The 15,065-nt window shown below is 44.1% G+C and overlaps 1 protein-coding gene across 1 annotated transcript in view; it reads left to right on the forward strand.

Moving 5' to 3' along the window:
- Positions 1 to 531: 531 nt before the first annotated feature.
- Positions 532 to 15,065, forward strand: part of AOX1 (aldehyde oxidase 1) — a 73,679-nt gene continuing 59,145 nt past the window's right edge. Inside the window, exons 1-7 of the mRNA XM_059702692.1 lie at positions 532 to 809; positions 6,958 to 7,015; positions 9,064 to 9,160; positions 11,274 to 11,382; positions 13,374 to 13,500; positions 13,817 to 13,878; positions 14,821 to 14,910. Coding sequence (XP_059558675.1) covers positions 765 to 809; positions 6,958 to 7,015; positions 9,064 to 9,160; positions 11,274 to 11,382; positions 13,374 to 13,500; positions 13,817 to 13,878; positions 14,821 to 14,910 — 588 coding nt within the window. The 5' untranslated portion in view covers positions 532 to 764. The remainder of the gene's footprint in view (positions 810 to 6,957; positions 7,016 to 9,063; positions 9,161 to 11,273; positions 11,383 to 13,373; positions 13,501 to 13,816; positions 13,879 to 14,820; positions 14,911 to 15,065) is intronic.

Below are 15,065 nucleotides of genomic sequence, written 5' to 3' on the forward strand. Positions count from 1 at the left end.
ACCAGTTTTGCTTGATTTGAATTTTTAAGAGGTGTCATAGCACAGACTTCAAAAATGTGGAGATAGACCCAAAAAGTTAACTGCGGTAAATTCTAACTTGCAGGCAGGCCTATGGGTGATTTTTATTTTTATGCGTTTCAGCACTTTCCACGTTTTTAAAAAGTTTTCCAAGATGTTTTACACCTCTTTTGATATTTAGGAGGTGAACTTTGTGGTTATTTACTAGATAAACCGTGAATAGCGATAAAACTTTTTTTTTTAAAGTTTATCTCCATATTAAGGTAGCTGTTGATTTTTAAAATAAACTTGGATACTTATTTATAAAACAGCTAAAGTTGCAAAACCATTCGTACAGTTGGAACAAATGTGCTTGTTTATTAACTGAAGGGCACTCGCGGGCGGGTAGGAGGGAGGGGAAGTACAAAGAAACCCCGCTGCCTCCAGCTGGCAGCCACTTAGAATATGTCATCACACTGGACCTGCCCAGCCGAGGGGCAGGAGCGGGCACAGAGCTGAGCGCAGGCCAGGAGGTAACGGGCTCCGCCCATTATTTCAGGCCAGAGCGTCCGCGCCAGTGACGGGCCAACATCTCGGGAAGTTGATCTGGAAGGCGCTCGCACAACTTTTGGATCTTCATCAGGACTTTCTGCATCATCTTGGCCGGACTTCCGGCTGCAGCTGTCCCGCCTCACACTCCAGGTCAGCGTCGCAGGGTCCCAGGTGCCAGCGATCCCCCTCGGAGCCCTCAGACCCGAGCCTCCGCCATGGACGGGCCGGCCGAGCTGCTCTTCTATGTGAACGGCCGCAAGGTGAGCGCGCCCGCGGGACTGGGCACCGGCCCGGGCCCTGGGAACCGCAGCGAGGGCTTCTGCCGGGCCCCTGGGCTCAGGGCACTCCCTCCTGCACGCAGGGGAGCACTGGCTGCCCCAGCTTGCGGTTTGCAAGCGGGTTTGCCCGAGCGCCCCCACCCCCGCCCCAGGGGCAGGGAGAGCCCGAGTGTGTGGGGACAGCACCTTCCAGAAGTTCCTTTCCCCTCTCAGTACAAGACGCACAGACCATTACCCCCCTCACCCCATAAACAAGAAGAGAAATAGCTATTCTTCCTCATGGAGGTCAGCACCCCCAACTCTTCCCTCCCTGAAACCCCTGGGAAAATGTCTTTCAATAGACTGAAAACAGACTATCAGGGCTGAGCCTCAGCTGGAGAGGAGGGGCGGGGAGAGAGGTGGATGAGCAGGGAGCAATTTAGAGTTGGGACAGGGCCATGGAGTTGAGCTAGTTCAGACCACTCCCGTCATTCCTCAGATAAGGAAATTCTAGTTCTGAAGTCACAGACAGCTCCTGGCAGGGCTCTGAGGATGGGTCTTCAGGGGGTTCACAGCTGGTGTGGCAGCTGTCCCCTCAGAGCCCGGCTCACCCTGCACAACCCGGGCGGTTCCAGGCAGTGTCAAAGCACCAGGGCACCCTTTAAAACACTTGCCCGAGCTCCGACACACATGCCATGGCCTGTTACTCTTAATGTTATCCCAGCACCTTGGAATCATTTTGTAAGGGGGAAACTGAGGCAGGAAGGGTAAGGGACTACCTGAAGAGCTGACCACCAAGCCGTGCGACTTGCATTCCCACGTGCCAGCGCCTTCAGAGCCACCTGCCACCCTGCTTCTGCTCAAAGACACCACAGCACTTCCCCCACTGGTGCGAGGGACCCCCGGGAAGCGGAGGGGGGTCAGGGCCAGGGCCCTGAGCTGCTCCTGCGCTCAAAGGCACAGGTTGTAGGTTGTAGTTCCCATGAAGCGGCCTCTGCCCCGCTGTCTGGTTTCCCAGGAGATAAGATGAGCTTGCTGTTCCCAATCCCTAGAGTAACATATGGCAATGGGAGGAAGTATTATGTCACTTTTTCTTCTTTGGAATAACTGAATGGTATATTAAGGACAACTGGCCTTTTTATTTAAACAAATAAAGGGTTTGCCCTAGCTGGTTTGGCTCAGTGGGTAGAGCATTGGCCTTCGGACTGAAGGGTCCCGGGTTCGATTCTGGTCAAGGTCACATGACTGGGTTGCTGGCTCGATCCCGAGTAGGAGGCATGCAGCAGGCAGCCAATCAATGATTCTCTCTCATCATTGGTGTTTCTAATCTTTCTCTCCCTCTCCCTTCCTCTCTGTTATCAACAAAAATATATTTAAAAAACAAAAACAGACTTGTCTGTGAAAGGAAGCTTAGAAGCCAATTAGGAGACTCTCAGTGATGTGATTGGCCTCTGGTCTGTGGTTTTTGAGAAATTCCCCAAGATTCCAAAAGGTTTGGTTGAGCAGGGTCTAAGACCATTGCCATTGGTCTTAGTTGAGATTTAGTTGCAGAGAGATGTCTGAAGACTGCCTTGCTCTACCAGGGCCCCCAGGACAGGCGTCCAGTTAACATGGAGTTTAAGGGGCAAGAGCCCATGAGTGGATCATACCCGAAATGCCAGTCTCCAATACAACTCTGGAACCAAAGCACGTCACTCTCCGTGGCAGTGAGGTGTAGAGATCACAGGTGTGGGCTTTGAAACTAGCTAGTCATGGGTTTGAATCCTGCCCTCTCTGCTCTGCCACTCAGCGGCTCTGGAGACTCGAAAAGCTGTTAAATATCTCCGAGTCTCAATTTTCCTCTCTGCAAAATGAACCCAATAACAATACATTCTTCCTCGGAATTGGGATGAAGATTAAAGTCCATGGAGAGTGGTTAGCAAGGTACTTGGCACACAGTAAGCATGTGACAATGATTTTTAAGATCTGGACTGGAAAGTCCTTGGTTTCATGCATAGAGCCAGAACCTGCCCAGACGTACCAAGGGGGCTGAAAGGTAGTTGAGCATTGTTTTATTTATTTATTTATTTATTTGTTTATTTATTTAATATATTTTGATTCTTTTTACAGAGAGGAATGGAGAGGGATAGACAGAAACATCGATGAGAGAGAAACATCGATCAGTTGCCTCCTGCACACTCTCTACTGGGGATGTGCCCGCAACCAAGGTACATGCCCTTGACCGGAATCGAACCTGGGACCCTTCAGTCCACAGGCTGACACTCTATCCACTGAGCCAAACCGGTTAGGGCAGTCGAGCATTGTTTGCTCAACAAAATGTACGGGCTTGATGTCAAGATAAGAATCTGGACAGAACTGTCCTGGGGGTTTGGTTTACAGGGCTGGGAGAGGACATTTTGGGGCTGCTGGGATGGCTGTGATAATTCAAAGAAAAATGGAGGGGTTGGCGGTGGCTGCAGCAGGAAGAACCAAAAAGTAAAATGAATTTTAAAGTAACCTGAAGCTCAGGCAGAAGCCCTCCCTGGCTGCCCCTCGAACCCCTGCCCTAATGCTGCTGTGGGTTATTGTTCTTCTCTACAAACAGTGTCCCACAATACATCCCTCGTTCTCCCTCTTCTAACCGTCTGCCTCGTCCTTTCACACATACCCCTCTCCCTTTCTTATTCCATTCTTTCACCTCCTTTCTCTCTCCCCCTAATCTCCCTTTTCTTTCTGCCTCTGTCTTGGACCTGGCAAGGCCGCTCAGCCCGGCCCAGAGGAATGTGGTTTCTCATCCTTGTGCAACGTGAACGTGAAAGCTCCCAGAGGGCTGGTGGAGATACAGAGGGACACACTGTTCTTGCAACGCCCAAGGCTGCCCTGAGACAGGAATATGCATGACCCTGACCCCGTCAGTGAGGATAACTATGCCTCATCCCCTCCCCGCCCCCAGCCACTATCTTGGTCCTGACCTCCCTGTTTCACGCCAAGACCTTCCAGGAGAGGGTGCTTGCTGAATCCTTCCTCCCACCTCCGTCCTACAAACATGCCATCTACCAAATCAAGAAAAAGAAACATATTTAAACTCTAATATCCTGAAACATCTAGAACAAACAAGGCCTGCTGCTTCCATTAACTCCTTCCAAAAAATGCAGTATGTCTCAAGCCTAAAATACTATTCTTTGCTCTCTGGGCTCCCCACATTCTGTTTCTCCATTAAAAGTGGGCTTCTGTGGATTTGCCATCATATGTATTAATTAGAATTAGTTTCAGCTACAAATGGCAACAAATTCCAAATTAACAGTGGTTCAAGCAAGGTAAGTCATTTTTTTTTTATTTTTAAAGAAAGGATATCTGGGGATAGACACTGTGGAACTGGTCCAGAAGCTTTAGTGTCACCTTCTTTCTTTTTCCTCTGCTGCTGTTAATATGTTGCCTCATGGTCTAAAAGGGCTGCTGGAGTTCTAGCCATTTCATCCCTATTCCAGGCAGCAGGAAGGAAGAAAGGGAGAATGCATGCTGGGTAGACAACCAACAGTTTCTGCCACCATTATTGGCACTTCTCTACTTGTCTTTCTTTTCTTCTGTCCAGATGTTCCAGCCTGTGAAAAATCACCCCTTCCTCCTCAGTGTTCTCCTAGCAAATTGTATATATCATGTTCAAGTGACTCATTTAATTTATTAGCATGTATTATATCACCAGCACCTAGCTCAGTGTTTGGCACAAAGAAGAATAGCAGAAGGTGATTTCCCTCAGGGATCAAGAAAGACTTATACATCACAAGTAATTGTGATGCAGGTAAAACATCCTGTGAGAGGTGTGTGGACATTGGCCACGGGAGCACAGAAGAGGATGGCTCCCTGAACAGAGCGGGGAGGGGATAGTAGACAGCAGCACCGCAAAAAGGAGAGAGAATTTGAGCAGGGATTTGAATGGCATACAGAATTCTGTAGAGTTAGAAGAACTGGAGGACTTCTGGGACAGAGGGAATTCTATCAGCACCTGTAGTGAAGGATAAAGGTCCATGTACTGCTGGGATTGGCTGGCTCTTCCACGTGAGTGGACTTCAAGACACTTCAAGATGGGTTGAGTGGCTGGAGATGATGGGCAGTGTATCAAAGAGGCCTTTTAGGCTATTCTGAGAAGTTTGAACCTCTTGTATTCCAGGTTGTTGTTGTTTTATATTTTTTTTTATTGCTTTAAGAGAGGAAGGAAGAGGGAGAGAAAGATAGAAACATCAGTGATGAGAGAGAATCATTGACCAGCTGCCTCCTGCATGTGCCACCCTGGGGATCGAGCCTGCAACCCAGGCATGTGCCCTGATTGGGAATTGAACTGTGACCTCCTGGTTTATGGGTTGGTGCTCAACCATTGAGCAACACCAGCCACACATATCCAGGTACTCTTGAATGTAAATTCACCCAATACCCACTCAGTGTGCTCATTATAGAGGTACATTTTCTGGTTCCCTCTCCCAGAAAGTCTGATTCCATAGGGTTTCATTTTAACAAGTACCCTGAGGGACTGAGGAATTCACAGCATGGCAGTTTGGCAGCGGGGGTGTGTGTTGAATTTTGGCAGATACAGGAGATGATCAGACTTGGATTTTAGGGAGGACACTCTGGCAGTGGTATAGAGGGTGACATCGTGGGTGCCAAGAATGGAGGCAGGAGGCCTGTTATAATTCTTCAGGCAGGCGTTAATAAAGGCTGATTTCGGGGAATGGCTGTAGAAGTGAAAGGCGTTTAGAGAATCATTTTGGAAGTATACGTGGCAGGACTTGGCAACCCTGATTATGGCAGATCAAAAGAAAGGAAACGTTTAAAATAGCTAAAAATTCTAATCTTAGATGACCTAGCAGATGGTGAGGCCATTAAATGAATTGGGGAAAATAAGTAAAATAAAGTTTTCCATTTGAGAGTCAATTTAGTTTGGATTGCCTAGGGCGCTCCTCTGTATTAACAGTATGTGTACACACACACACACACACACACACACACACACACACACACACACCCCCCACATCTTCCTTACTGTATACAGACTCTCTAGGACCTATATCTAACCTTGGTAATTGGCACATGTCTTTCTTTGCTGGGTGTATGGCCACTTAAAATTAAGGGTAAGGAGGCATCCATAGAATAAGCATTGTCCTTTCCTCATCTACTTCCTGGAAGGGAACATTAGTGAAACAAGATGGAAGGGGAACTCTACTTCTGAACTTGTGGAGTAAGCCATGCTTTCGTTTGTGAATCTAAGAGAAATCCAATTCTTTAATCAAGAGAGAGAGAACGTGATCACTTTGGAAAACATAACCAATTGTGACATTTCAATCATGCCACATCTGTGTGCTCTGTCCTACTGCTGTGCTGCTCACAGACTTGCTTCCCAGGGTGTCCTTGCGTTCCCATCTTTGTATCACTTGGCACACACATTTTTAAAAAATATATTTCTTTATTGATTTCAGAGAGGAAGGGAGAGGGAGAGAGATAGAAATATCAATGATGAGAGAGAATCATTGATCGGCTGCCTTCTTCACACCCCCAACTGGGGATCGAGCCCACAATCTAGGCATGTGCCCTTGGCCGGAATCGAACCTGGGACCCTTCAGCCTGCAGGCCAACGATCTATCCACTGAGCCACACCAGCTAGAGCGGCAGACACATTTTATCTTCTTCTTTGTTTTTGTTTTATTTGGGGGCAATGGTTGATTGTGATCTCCTTTTGGAAACTTGTTCTTTGAACATGATAAGCAAGTGAGTCTTAAAAAAACTATATCAATTTCTCAGAAGCTATTCTATTCCAGCAGCATCTCTCTCTCTCTCTCTCTCTCTCTCTCTCTCTCTCTCTCTCTTCTCTCTCCCTCTTTCCCTCTCTCTCCATTCTTTTATACTAATATATTATCCATTTTAGACTTTCTAGCAGAAGCTGGACAGAAGTCACTAGTGTTCCTACTAATAGAACCAACCACTGCCTTGGAGAAGAGTGTACAGTGATGATTCAGTACCAAGGACAGTGACAAACTGATGATGGGGCCCAAGATTCAGACCTTACACTTAAGAGAATTAATTAATGTGTGTTTCCATCAAATTAACATAAGCCTGCTATAACAAAAATGACACAAGCTTTCTCAAATGTGTGTGCCTAACTCTTATTTTCCTTCCGGTGCAGGTGATAGAGAAAAATGTTGATCCTGAAACAATGCTGTTACCATATCTGAGAAAGAAGCGTATCCTTTCCTTTGCTTTGTGCTTGTGGGTGTTTGAAGGTAGGGGTAGGGGTGGGGGGTTCTGACAGCCTCATCAGGTGATATTTAAAATATCTTTTATAAAAAATATTTTTATTGATTTCAGAGAGGAAGACAGAGGGAGATAGAAACATCAATGATGAGAGACAATCATTGATTGGCCACCTCCTGCACACCCCCCACTGGGGACAGAGCCCGTAACACAGGCATGTGCCCTGACCCTCCTGGTTTATAGGTCGATGCTCAACCACTGAGCCATGCTGGCTGGGCTCAAATATCTTTTTAAAGCCATACTGAGTCATATATTCTCTACTATTGCGGTTTTATGTTCTTTGAGAAAGTCTTACATTGTAGTTTTGTAGGCAGTGCACAGTTGAGACTGTCAGAAGAACCAGCTTCTTTCCCATCTGTTTTGGCACTTACTATATTGTATAGATGGAGAAGCTAGCGATGGGAATGAAAACAATGGATGCTGAAAGGCTTAATTAAGCATCCTTTAGAATCAAGAGTCACAATATTGACATTCTGTCTTTGAGGACTAATCATCATGCCCATCAGAAAAAGAGAGCACAGAAATCTCCTGAAACGAAAGGAAAAGAACAGTGGAGAAATCAAGCCTGAGAATGGTACCTTAGAAAAACTTTCTAAATAAGTCATCTAAGGAATGGATTCTTAGCCTTCTAGGCATGAACTCCAGTGGGCTCCCAGAGTTCTGTAGACCCCAATAAATTATATACAAAATTATGTGACAGTGGGAGTTGGTACATTTCTCTCTCCTGGAGAGAGTGAAATTCCCCAAAGAGTAGACAACTCAAAAAGCATCAATAACTATCCTCTGGAAGTCATTGAAGATCTTGGGATGTAAAAACAATGAACACTGATTTCCTGCTTATCCATGGTACTAATGTGTAATATTTCATATTCAGTTCATTTGTGAGTGACAGAAAATCCCCAATAGCAGTAAACAAGATAGAAAATAGACATGTATTCCTTTCTCATTGTATTAGTTCAGGTCCTCCGAGAAGCAGAGACTAAAAAAATGTGCAAGAGTCTTATTAAATGAAATGCCAGAGTGAAAGGAAATGGGGAGGGAGCCAGTGACAACTGGAGGGTAGATTTCAGAGTGGGCTGCTGGGCCTCTTGGTCAGTACCCTCCCTGTTGAAGTAGGTGTGTGAGGCACATTCTCATAGCTATCCTACTCCCATAGAGGCATCCCAAATGTAGGTATATCAGGCCTAGTAAAGCAGTGTCACAACGTAATCAGGGAACCAAGCTCCTTATTTCTTGCTACTCCCCCTCCCCCACCTCAGCATGCAGCTTTCTCCTCCTGGTCAGAGATGACTATTGAGGTCCAGCCATCATACCTGAATTCCAGCAAATAGAAAGAAGTAAGGGATGAAGAAATAGGCACCCTTCTCCTTTTGAGGACATTTTCCTTCTGGAAGTTATATTGGCCACCATTGTTGATAACTCTATCTGGCTGCAGAGGAGGCTTGCAAAAAAATTTTTTTTTATCCTGGGAAACCATGTGTGTAGCTAAGAATTGAGGATTTTATAACCGAGGAAGAAAGATATTGGGGAACAACCAATAGTTTCTGCCACTAAGAAGCAGAGAAATATGGCCAACATGGTAATGTGATAGAAATATTTCAAGAATTATTTACACATTGACATTTTACTTTGTATGCCATCAAAGACACAGATGAGGTTGAGAACAAATGTACAATATACTCATACTTTCGAATATTTAAGCCCTTATGTATATAGACTCTTCCTTTTCTTAGTTTGGCCCAATTTTTGGCAATCTGAGGCCCAGTTGTTTTGAAAGGGAGGAAACTAGATATAATGCACAAATGAAAATTAAGAATTTACATTATTCTAAATAATAGCATCCATACAGCCATCATTTGGTAATTATGTATTAATTTAACTATATATATAAGTCTTTGGTAGTGTTGTCTCCTAAGATCAGTTCTATCTGGAAAGAGAATTATGAAAAACACGTTATCCTTAACTGTGCTTTTCCCAGTCCGACTCACAGGAACTAAGTATGGCTGTGGAGGGGGAGGCTGTGGTGCCTGCACAGTGATGATATCACGATATGACCCCATTACCAAGAGGATAAGGTACCTGTCAGCAAAGTGCAGATATGGTTGATGTTTTGTAGTTTTGAACTTTGGTTTATTCCTTTAGTGGGTAAATATGCACTGAGCACCTACTATGTGACAGGAACTATGTTAGATACTGGAGACACAGTGACAAGACAAACATTATCCCAGGAATATGAATGGATTATTAAAAATGTGCCATCAATGAGGATAACATGTAGCCAAAGAATCCCCCATTGGAAGTTAAAAGGCTGTCTGACACCCTGTGCTGTCTGGGAGGAAAGGAGGGCTCAAATGGCGGGGGAGAATAATGCCATCATCACACTCTTTATCACTATTACGGCCTACTAATGATCCCCTTGCTCCCACCCTTGCCCCAATATATAGTACCTTCTTCATACATCACTCAGAGAGATCTGTTTCAAGTATAAATCAGATCACAACACTCTCATACTTCAAAATCACCAATGGCTTACCCTTACATTTAACATCTCTTTCTTGTTTGCCAAGTTTCTTGGATTTGTGGGTTGATGTCTTCTATCAGCTTTGGAAACTTCTCAAGTCATTATCTCTTCAAATATTTATTTTCTCTCTCCCTTCCCCTGCATCTCCAATTATGCACATATTACAGCATTTTACATCATTCCATAGATCTCAGATGAGGGCAAAGGATCTGAGCACTGGTGAGACTTCAGAGATCTGTCTGTGTTCCACAGCCAAGCCAACTTATCTGTATACATAAATATTGTCTATCTTCCCTCCACTAAACTATACAACTCTATAAGGAAAGGGGTTTTATCCAATGAATCCTAGCATCTGGAACTGCCTGACACATGGTAGGCACTCAATAAATATTTAAATTTATTTATACACGAATAATATCCTTTTGATCTTTCATGTGTGCACATACAGAAGCATACTGCATATACTGTTTAGAAATCTGTATATTCTCATAAATATTTTTTGAAAGTAATAAATATAATTTTAATGGTTAGGTATGATCCATTGCTGAGTGCACCAAAATCAATCCCCAAATACTAATCACTTAGATTGTTTTCAGTTCTTTATTATTATAAGCAATGTGTCAATGACATATACATATATCTGTGACAGTCTATAGAGATGGAATTTCAGAGCAAAAGAGTGTGTTTGTATCTGAAAAGTTTTTATGCCTTCCAGTGAAATGTCTCCCAGAAGAGCTCTATCAATTTACATTGTTATTCAACAGTACATGAGTTTCTTTTTTCCAAATTTTTGCTAATGATGCATATTATACTTTTGAAAAATATTTGTCATTTTCCTTGATTTAAAAAATGGTGTTTCTCATTGCTTAATTTGAATTTCTCTTTGTTATTTTGAAGGTGAACATATATTTCATGTGCTTATTAGCCATTTGTAGTTCTGTTTGGTGAATGAGAACATTTTAGTTGACATTTTTGAGTTGGACATTTCTAAGCAGTAGGTTTTGTGGGATTGAGGAGTTCTGTATCCCACACCCTATTTCTTCTGAAGCACAATTTCAAATTCACTGTATTCCCCCAACCAACCCCTGGCTCAGCACCTGCCCAGAAGATGGAAGATGCTCTAGCTCAGTGGTTCTCAACCTGTGGGTCGCGACCCCTTTGGCAGTCAAACGACCCTTTCACAAGGGTCACCTAAGACCATCCTGCATATCAGATATTTACATGACGATTCATAACAGTAGCAACATTACAGTTATGAAGTAGCACCAAAAATAATTTTATGGTTGGATCACATGAGGAACTGTATTTAAAGGGCCAGAAGGTTGAGAACCACTGCTCTAGCTGATTAATCGCAGGTGACTACAGAGGAGAATGTCAGCCTCTCATCCATGAGAAAAACAACAAAAGTGAGTGGGACCTGTTCTGGAGTCAGAATTTGGAGGTCTAATTGAATCCTGTCTCTGGCCCTCCAGCTGTGTCCCTAAGCAAGCCACTCTGACCCTCAGATTCTACTTTTGTAAAATGAACGCGAGCTACGGATAAAATGTATACGCAAACAGAGCCTGGAACATTCTTCCAAACTTTCCACATTGGAGGTGCTCAGTGAATGTTCAGCCCCCTTCCCCATTGGCTACGATTAATCTGTGCTTTTCTTTTGCATTCTGAAGACATTACCCAGCCAACGCCTGTCTGATGCCCATCTGTTCTGTGTACGGCGCTGCCGTCACCACAGTGGAAGGCATAGGCAGCACCAGGACCAGGATTCACCCAGTTCAGGTGAGGGTGGGCCTCTTCAGGGGATTTCTGGGCTTTGAAAACCACTGATGTCATGATGAGCCCCTGAGATTAATGCAGTCGAGCAGCCTGGGCCCTCCTGCTTGGTCAGCAGACAGATGAAATCCAGCCGGGGACCGGGAGGGGAACCTGGGCCACATGGATGTTTTGTGCCTGATGTTTTCCGAAGACTAGAGGACGTGGTTAAAAACAAACACACACTGACCTCACTGGGCTGTTTTTTTTTTAAAGATATTTTTATTTATTTATTTATTTATTTATTTATTTATTTTAAAATTTTCTTTATTGTTGAAAGTATTACAGATGTCCTCCTTTTTTCCCCATTGACACCTTCTAGCCCGCACCACCACCCCAAGGCCTTCACCACCCTATCAAATATGTCCATGGGTTATGCATATATGCATACAAGTTCTTTGGTTAATTGTTTCCCACCCACCCACCCTCCCCACCTTCCCTCTGAGACTCATCAGTCTCTTTTCTATGTTCTAATTAAATGGCACCTATCCACTATCCGCTTTGCATCTTCCAACCTTACAAAGAAACGAGAGTTCTGTGCATTGAAGAATATAATTTTATTGTTTTTTTATAAAGTGGAAAACAACATGATTTTAAAGCTGAATGACCATCTCAGCTACCAAAAAGATTTAAGTGTAGGACTTGTTCAGAAGACAGGTAATAGGAATTGTTGATGAATTTGGAGGTTTTTTTCCTCCTAAGGCAGCACCTTCTTAGAACTTTGCCTCAAGTGAAAGGGCACCTCTGACTCCTGAGTCTTTTGCTTATTTATGCATTTGCCACAAAAATGCTGGTACTACATGTTTTTCTCTAAGTTGATAAGGGTCACTTATGAGGAGAGGGCTGAAGAGGGGAAAGATTGAGGTGACAAAGAAAATGACCATACTTCAAATTCTCGAGACTTGAAGGAATCATGGGTTCTGTTTATGTTCTATGAAACCCCAATACCTAGAGGGCGTGAATTCTGCCTGGACACCCTGGTAAGACTTCCCTATTCACAGGCATGACAACACTTTCATTTAGTCACTGCTGTTCCTCTCCTGGTTGCAATGTAGCCAGAAGACAGCTTCCAAAAGGAGGTTGCAACTTTGGCGTTAGATTCCAAGGAGAATATGCTGGGGGTGGGAAAGAGTTGGAAGGAAAATAAAGGCAATACTTCCTTCTTGATTGCTTTCAGGATCAATAATGGTGCTTTGTAAACAAACTTCTCTGTGCCAGAGTATTAGGGCAGTAGTGGGCAGGTACAGGAAATACTTGGAGGTTGGTTTGTTGTTGTTGTTTTTCCCCCTCAACTTGGGTATAATTCAGTTTATCTCCCTGAAAGACTTCCAGGGAGTAACCTTGGGATCACTTTATCTCAGTGATTCCCATTCAGGACTACAAATTGAAATCACCTGGGAATCTTTATTATTATTATTAAATATATTCTTATTGATTTCAGAGAGGAATGGAGAGGTAGAGAGAGATAGAAACATTAATGATGAAAAAGAATCATTGATCGACTGCCTCCTACATGACCCCCACTGGGGATGGAGCCCACAACCCGGGCGTGTGCCCTGACTGGGAATCAAACCATGACCTCCTTGTTCATAGGTCGATGCTCAACCACTGAGCCACACTGGCCAGGCAACCTGGGAATATTTATATGTCTGTGTCACACCCCTGGGGATCCTCAGTCAGTTGATCTTGGGTGCTGCTTTTGGACATCTTTAAACTCCCCTGTTGATTCTGAAAGCTGAGCACCTTGAATGAAGCTCAGAAGCTGGTGAGGACCAGTATTCCTGGCCACTCAGCCCAAGAAAGGGAGACCCTTAGGATGAGAAGGATCTCCTGGGGCCTCTTCTCCAACCCCAATGTGCATACGATTCGCCTGGGGCCCCTGTCAAAAGGCAGGTGTGATTCAGTAGGTCTGGGGTGGGGCCCCAGATTCTGCATGTCCATGCCTCCTGTGCCTCCAGGAGAGGATCGCCAGGTGCCACGGCACGCAGTGTGGCTTCTGCACCCCTGGGATGGTGATGTCCATCTACACGCTGCTGAGGAACCACCCAGATCCCACCCTGGACCAGTTAACTGATGCCCTGGGTGGTAGGTTATATGTGTGTGTGCTTTTGTTTTTGAATAATGGTGATGATGATGATGAACACTAATGTTGGACACCTGCCATGTGCCACACGCTGTATTAAATGCTGTGTAAAGATGATCTCATTTGCTCTTTGCAGTAACTTTATGTATCAACCAAATATCCCAAGTTGCTGATAAAAAACTCTGACTTTGTAGATTAGGTGCACTGAAATGTCAAATAGACTTCCTTCTAGGATGGGGGCCTCATTGCCATCATGATTGGCAGTCTGTGCCTCTCTTTGGGTTCCTTGATTGACAGAGCTGGGTGTTTCTCCTGTAGGTAACCTGTGCCGTTGCACTGGATACAGGCCCATCGTTGATGCATGCAAGACTTTCTGTAATGTGAGTAGAAAGGAACATATTAGTAAGTGTATTTTTTCCCAATGAAACAGAACAGTAGGGGTTGTGAGGTGTGACTGGGGGAAGAGCCATTTGTACTGATTCAGGGCTACTTTTTATCTCAAAGCCTGTGTTTGTTATCTGATCTTGGGCACGGTGCTTACCCTCATTCACTGCCCTGGCCCAGCCACTCACGTAATGAGCACTAAGCACTTTGATGTTGGCTGTGGTCATTGTTCCTGACCTGTTTGCCTGAGTCACATACCCCGCCATGGTGCTCCTGCAGCCCCCTGTGCATGCCCCTGTCACAGCGTTGGTCACATGATGGGGCTGGTGCCCATTTGCTCTCCTGTCTGTTCATCAGACTTTGGTCTGCCTGACAGTAGAGGCCATGTGTCTCCAAACTGGACTCCATTCACCGAGTGAGTGACCACGCAATCAATGTTTGTTGAATGAATAAATGAACAAATGACCTTGAAATGAGGGACATAAGATTGCCCTTTGGAAGTTAAACTATGACATCAGTACATCATAATTAAGGTCAGAGTAATAATAATGCTTGTTAACATTTTTATTAATAAAATAAAAAATATTACTATTAAAAACCATTGTTAATATTTATTACTATGTGCCAGACTTTGTTATACGATCTTCAAATTATGGTGACAATAGTTAATAATACTGTGTTGTGTGTTTGAGATTTGCTAAGAGACTTGACCTTAAGTGTTCTCACCACACACACACACAATGGTAATTATGTGTGATAATAAGTGTGTTAATTAACTGACTGTGATAATCATTTAACAAAATATACATATATCATATCATCACATTGTACACTTTAAATGTATACAATTTTATTTATTAATTGTATGTCAAGAAAGCTGAAAAAATTCTTAGTAGAATCAGCAATAAAATCTCCGTTATTTGTTTTTCACCCCCTAGACTTCCGGCTGCTGCCAAAGTAAGGAGAATGGGGTTTGCTGTCTGAATCAAGGGATAAACGGATTCCCAGAACTTGAGGAAGGAGATAAGGTCAGTGACATGTGCATTTTTTAAAAGGGCTTCTCAGGACCTGGTCAGAGACCAGCTGACTTTTCGGAAGGATAAATAGCTGCCTGAGTTAAATTAATTGGAGGTGTGTCAGCATGTCCCCCTCTCCCATTCTCACTTCGTCTCTGCCACATGCA

This window comes from Myotis daubentonii, chromosome 7, assembly GCF_963259705.1.
Source record: "Myotis daubentonii chromosome 7, mMyoDau2.1, whole genome shotgun sequence".
Taxonomy (NCBI): domain Eukaryota; kingdom Metazoa; phylum Chordata; class Mammalia; order Chiroptera; family Vespertilionidae; genus Myotis; species Myotis daubentonii.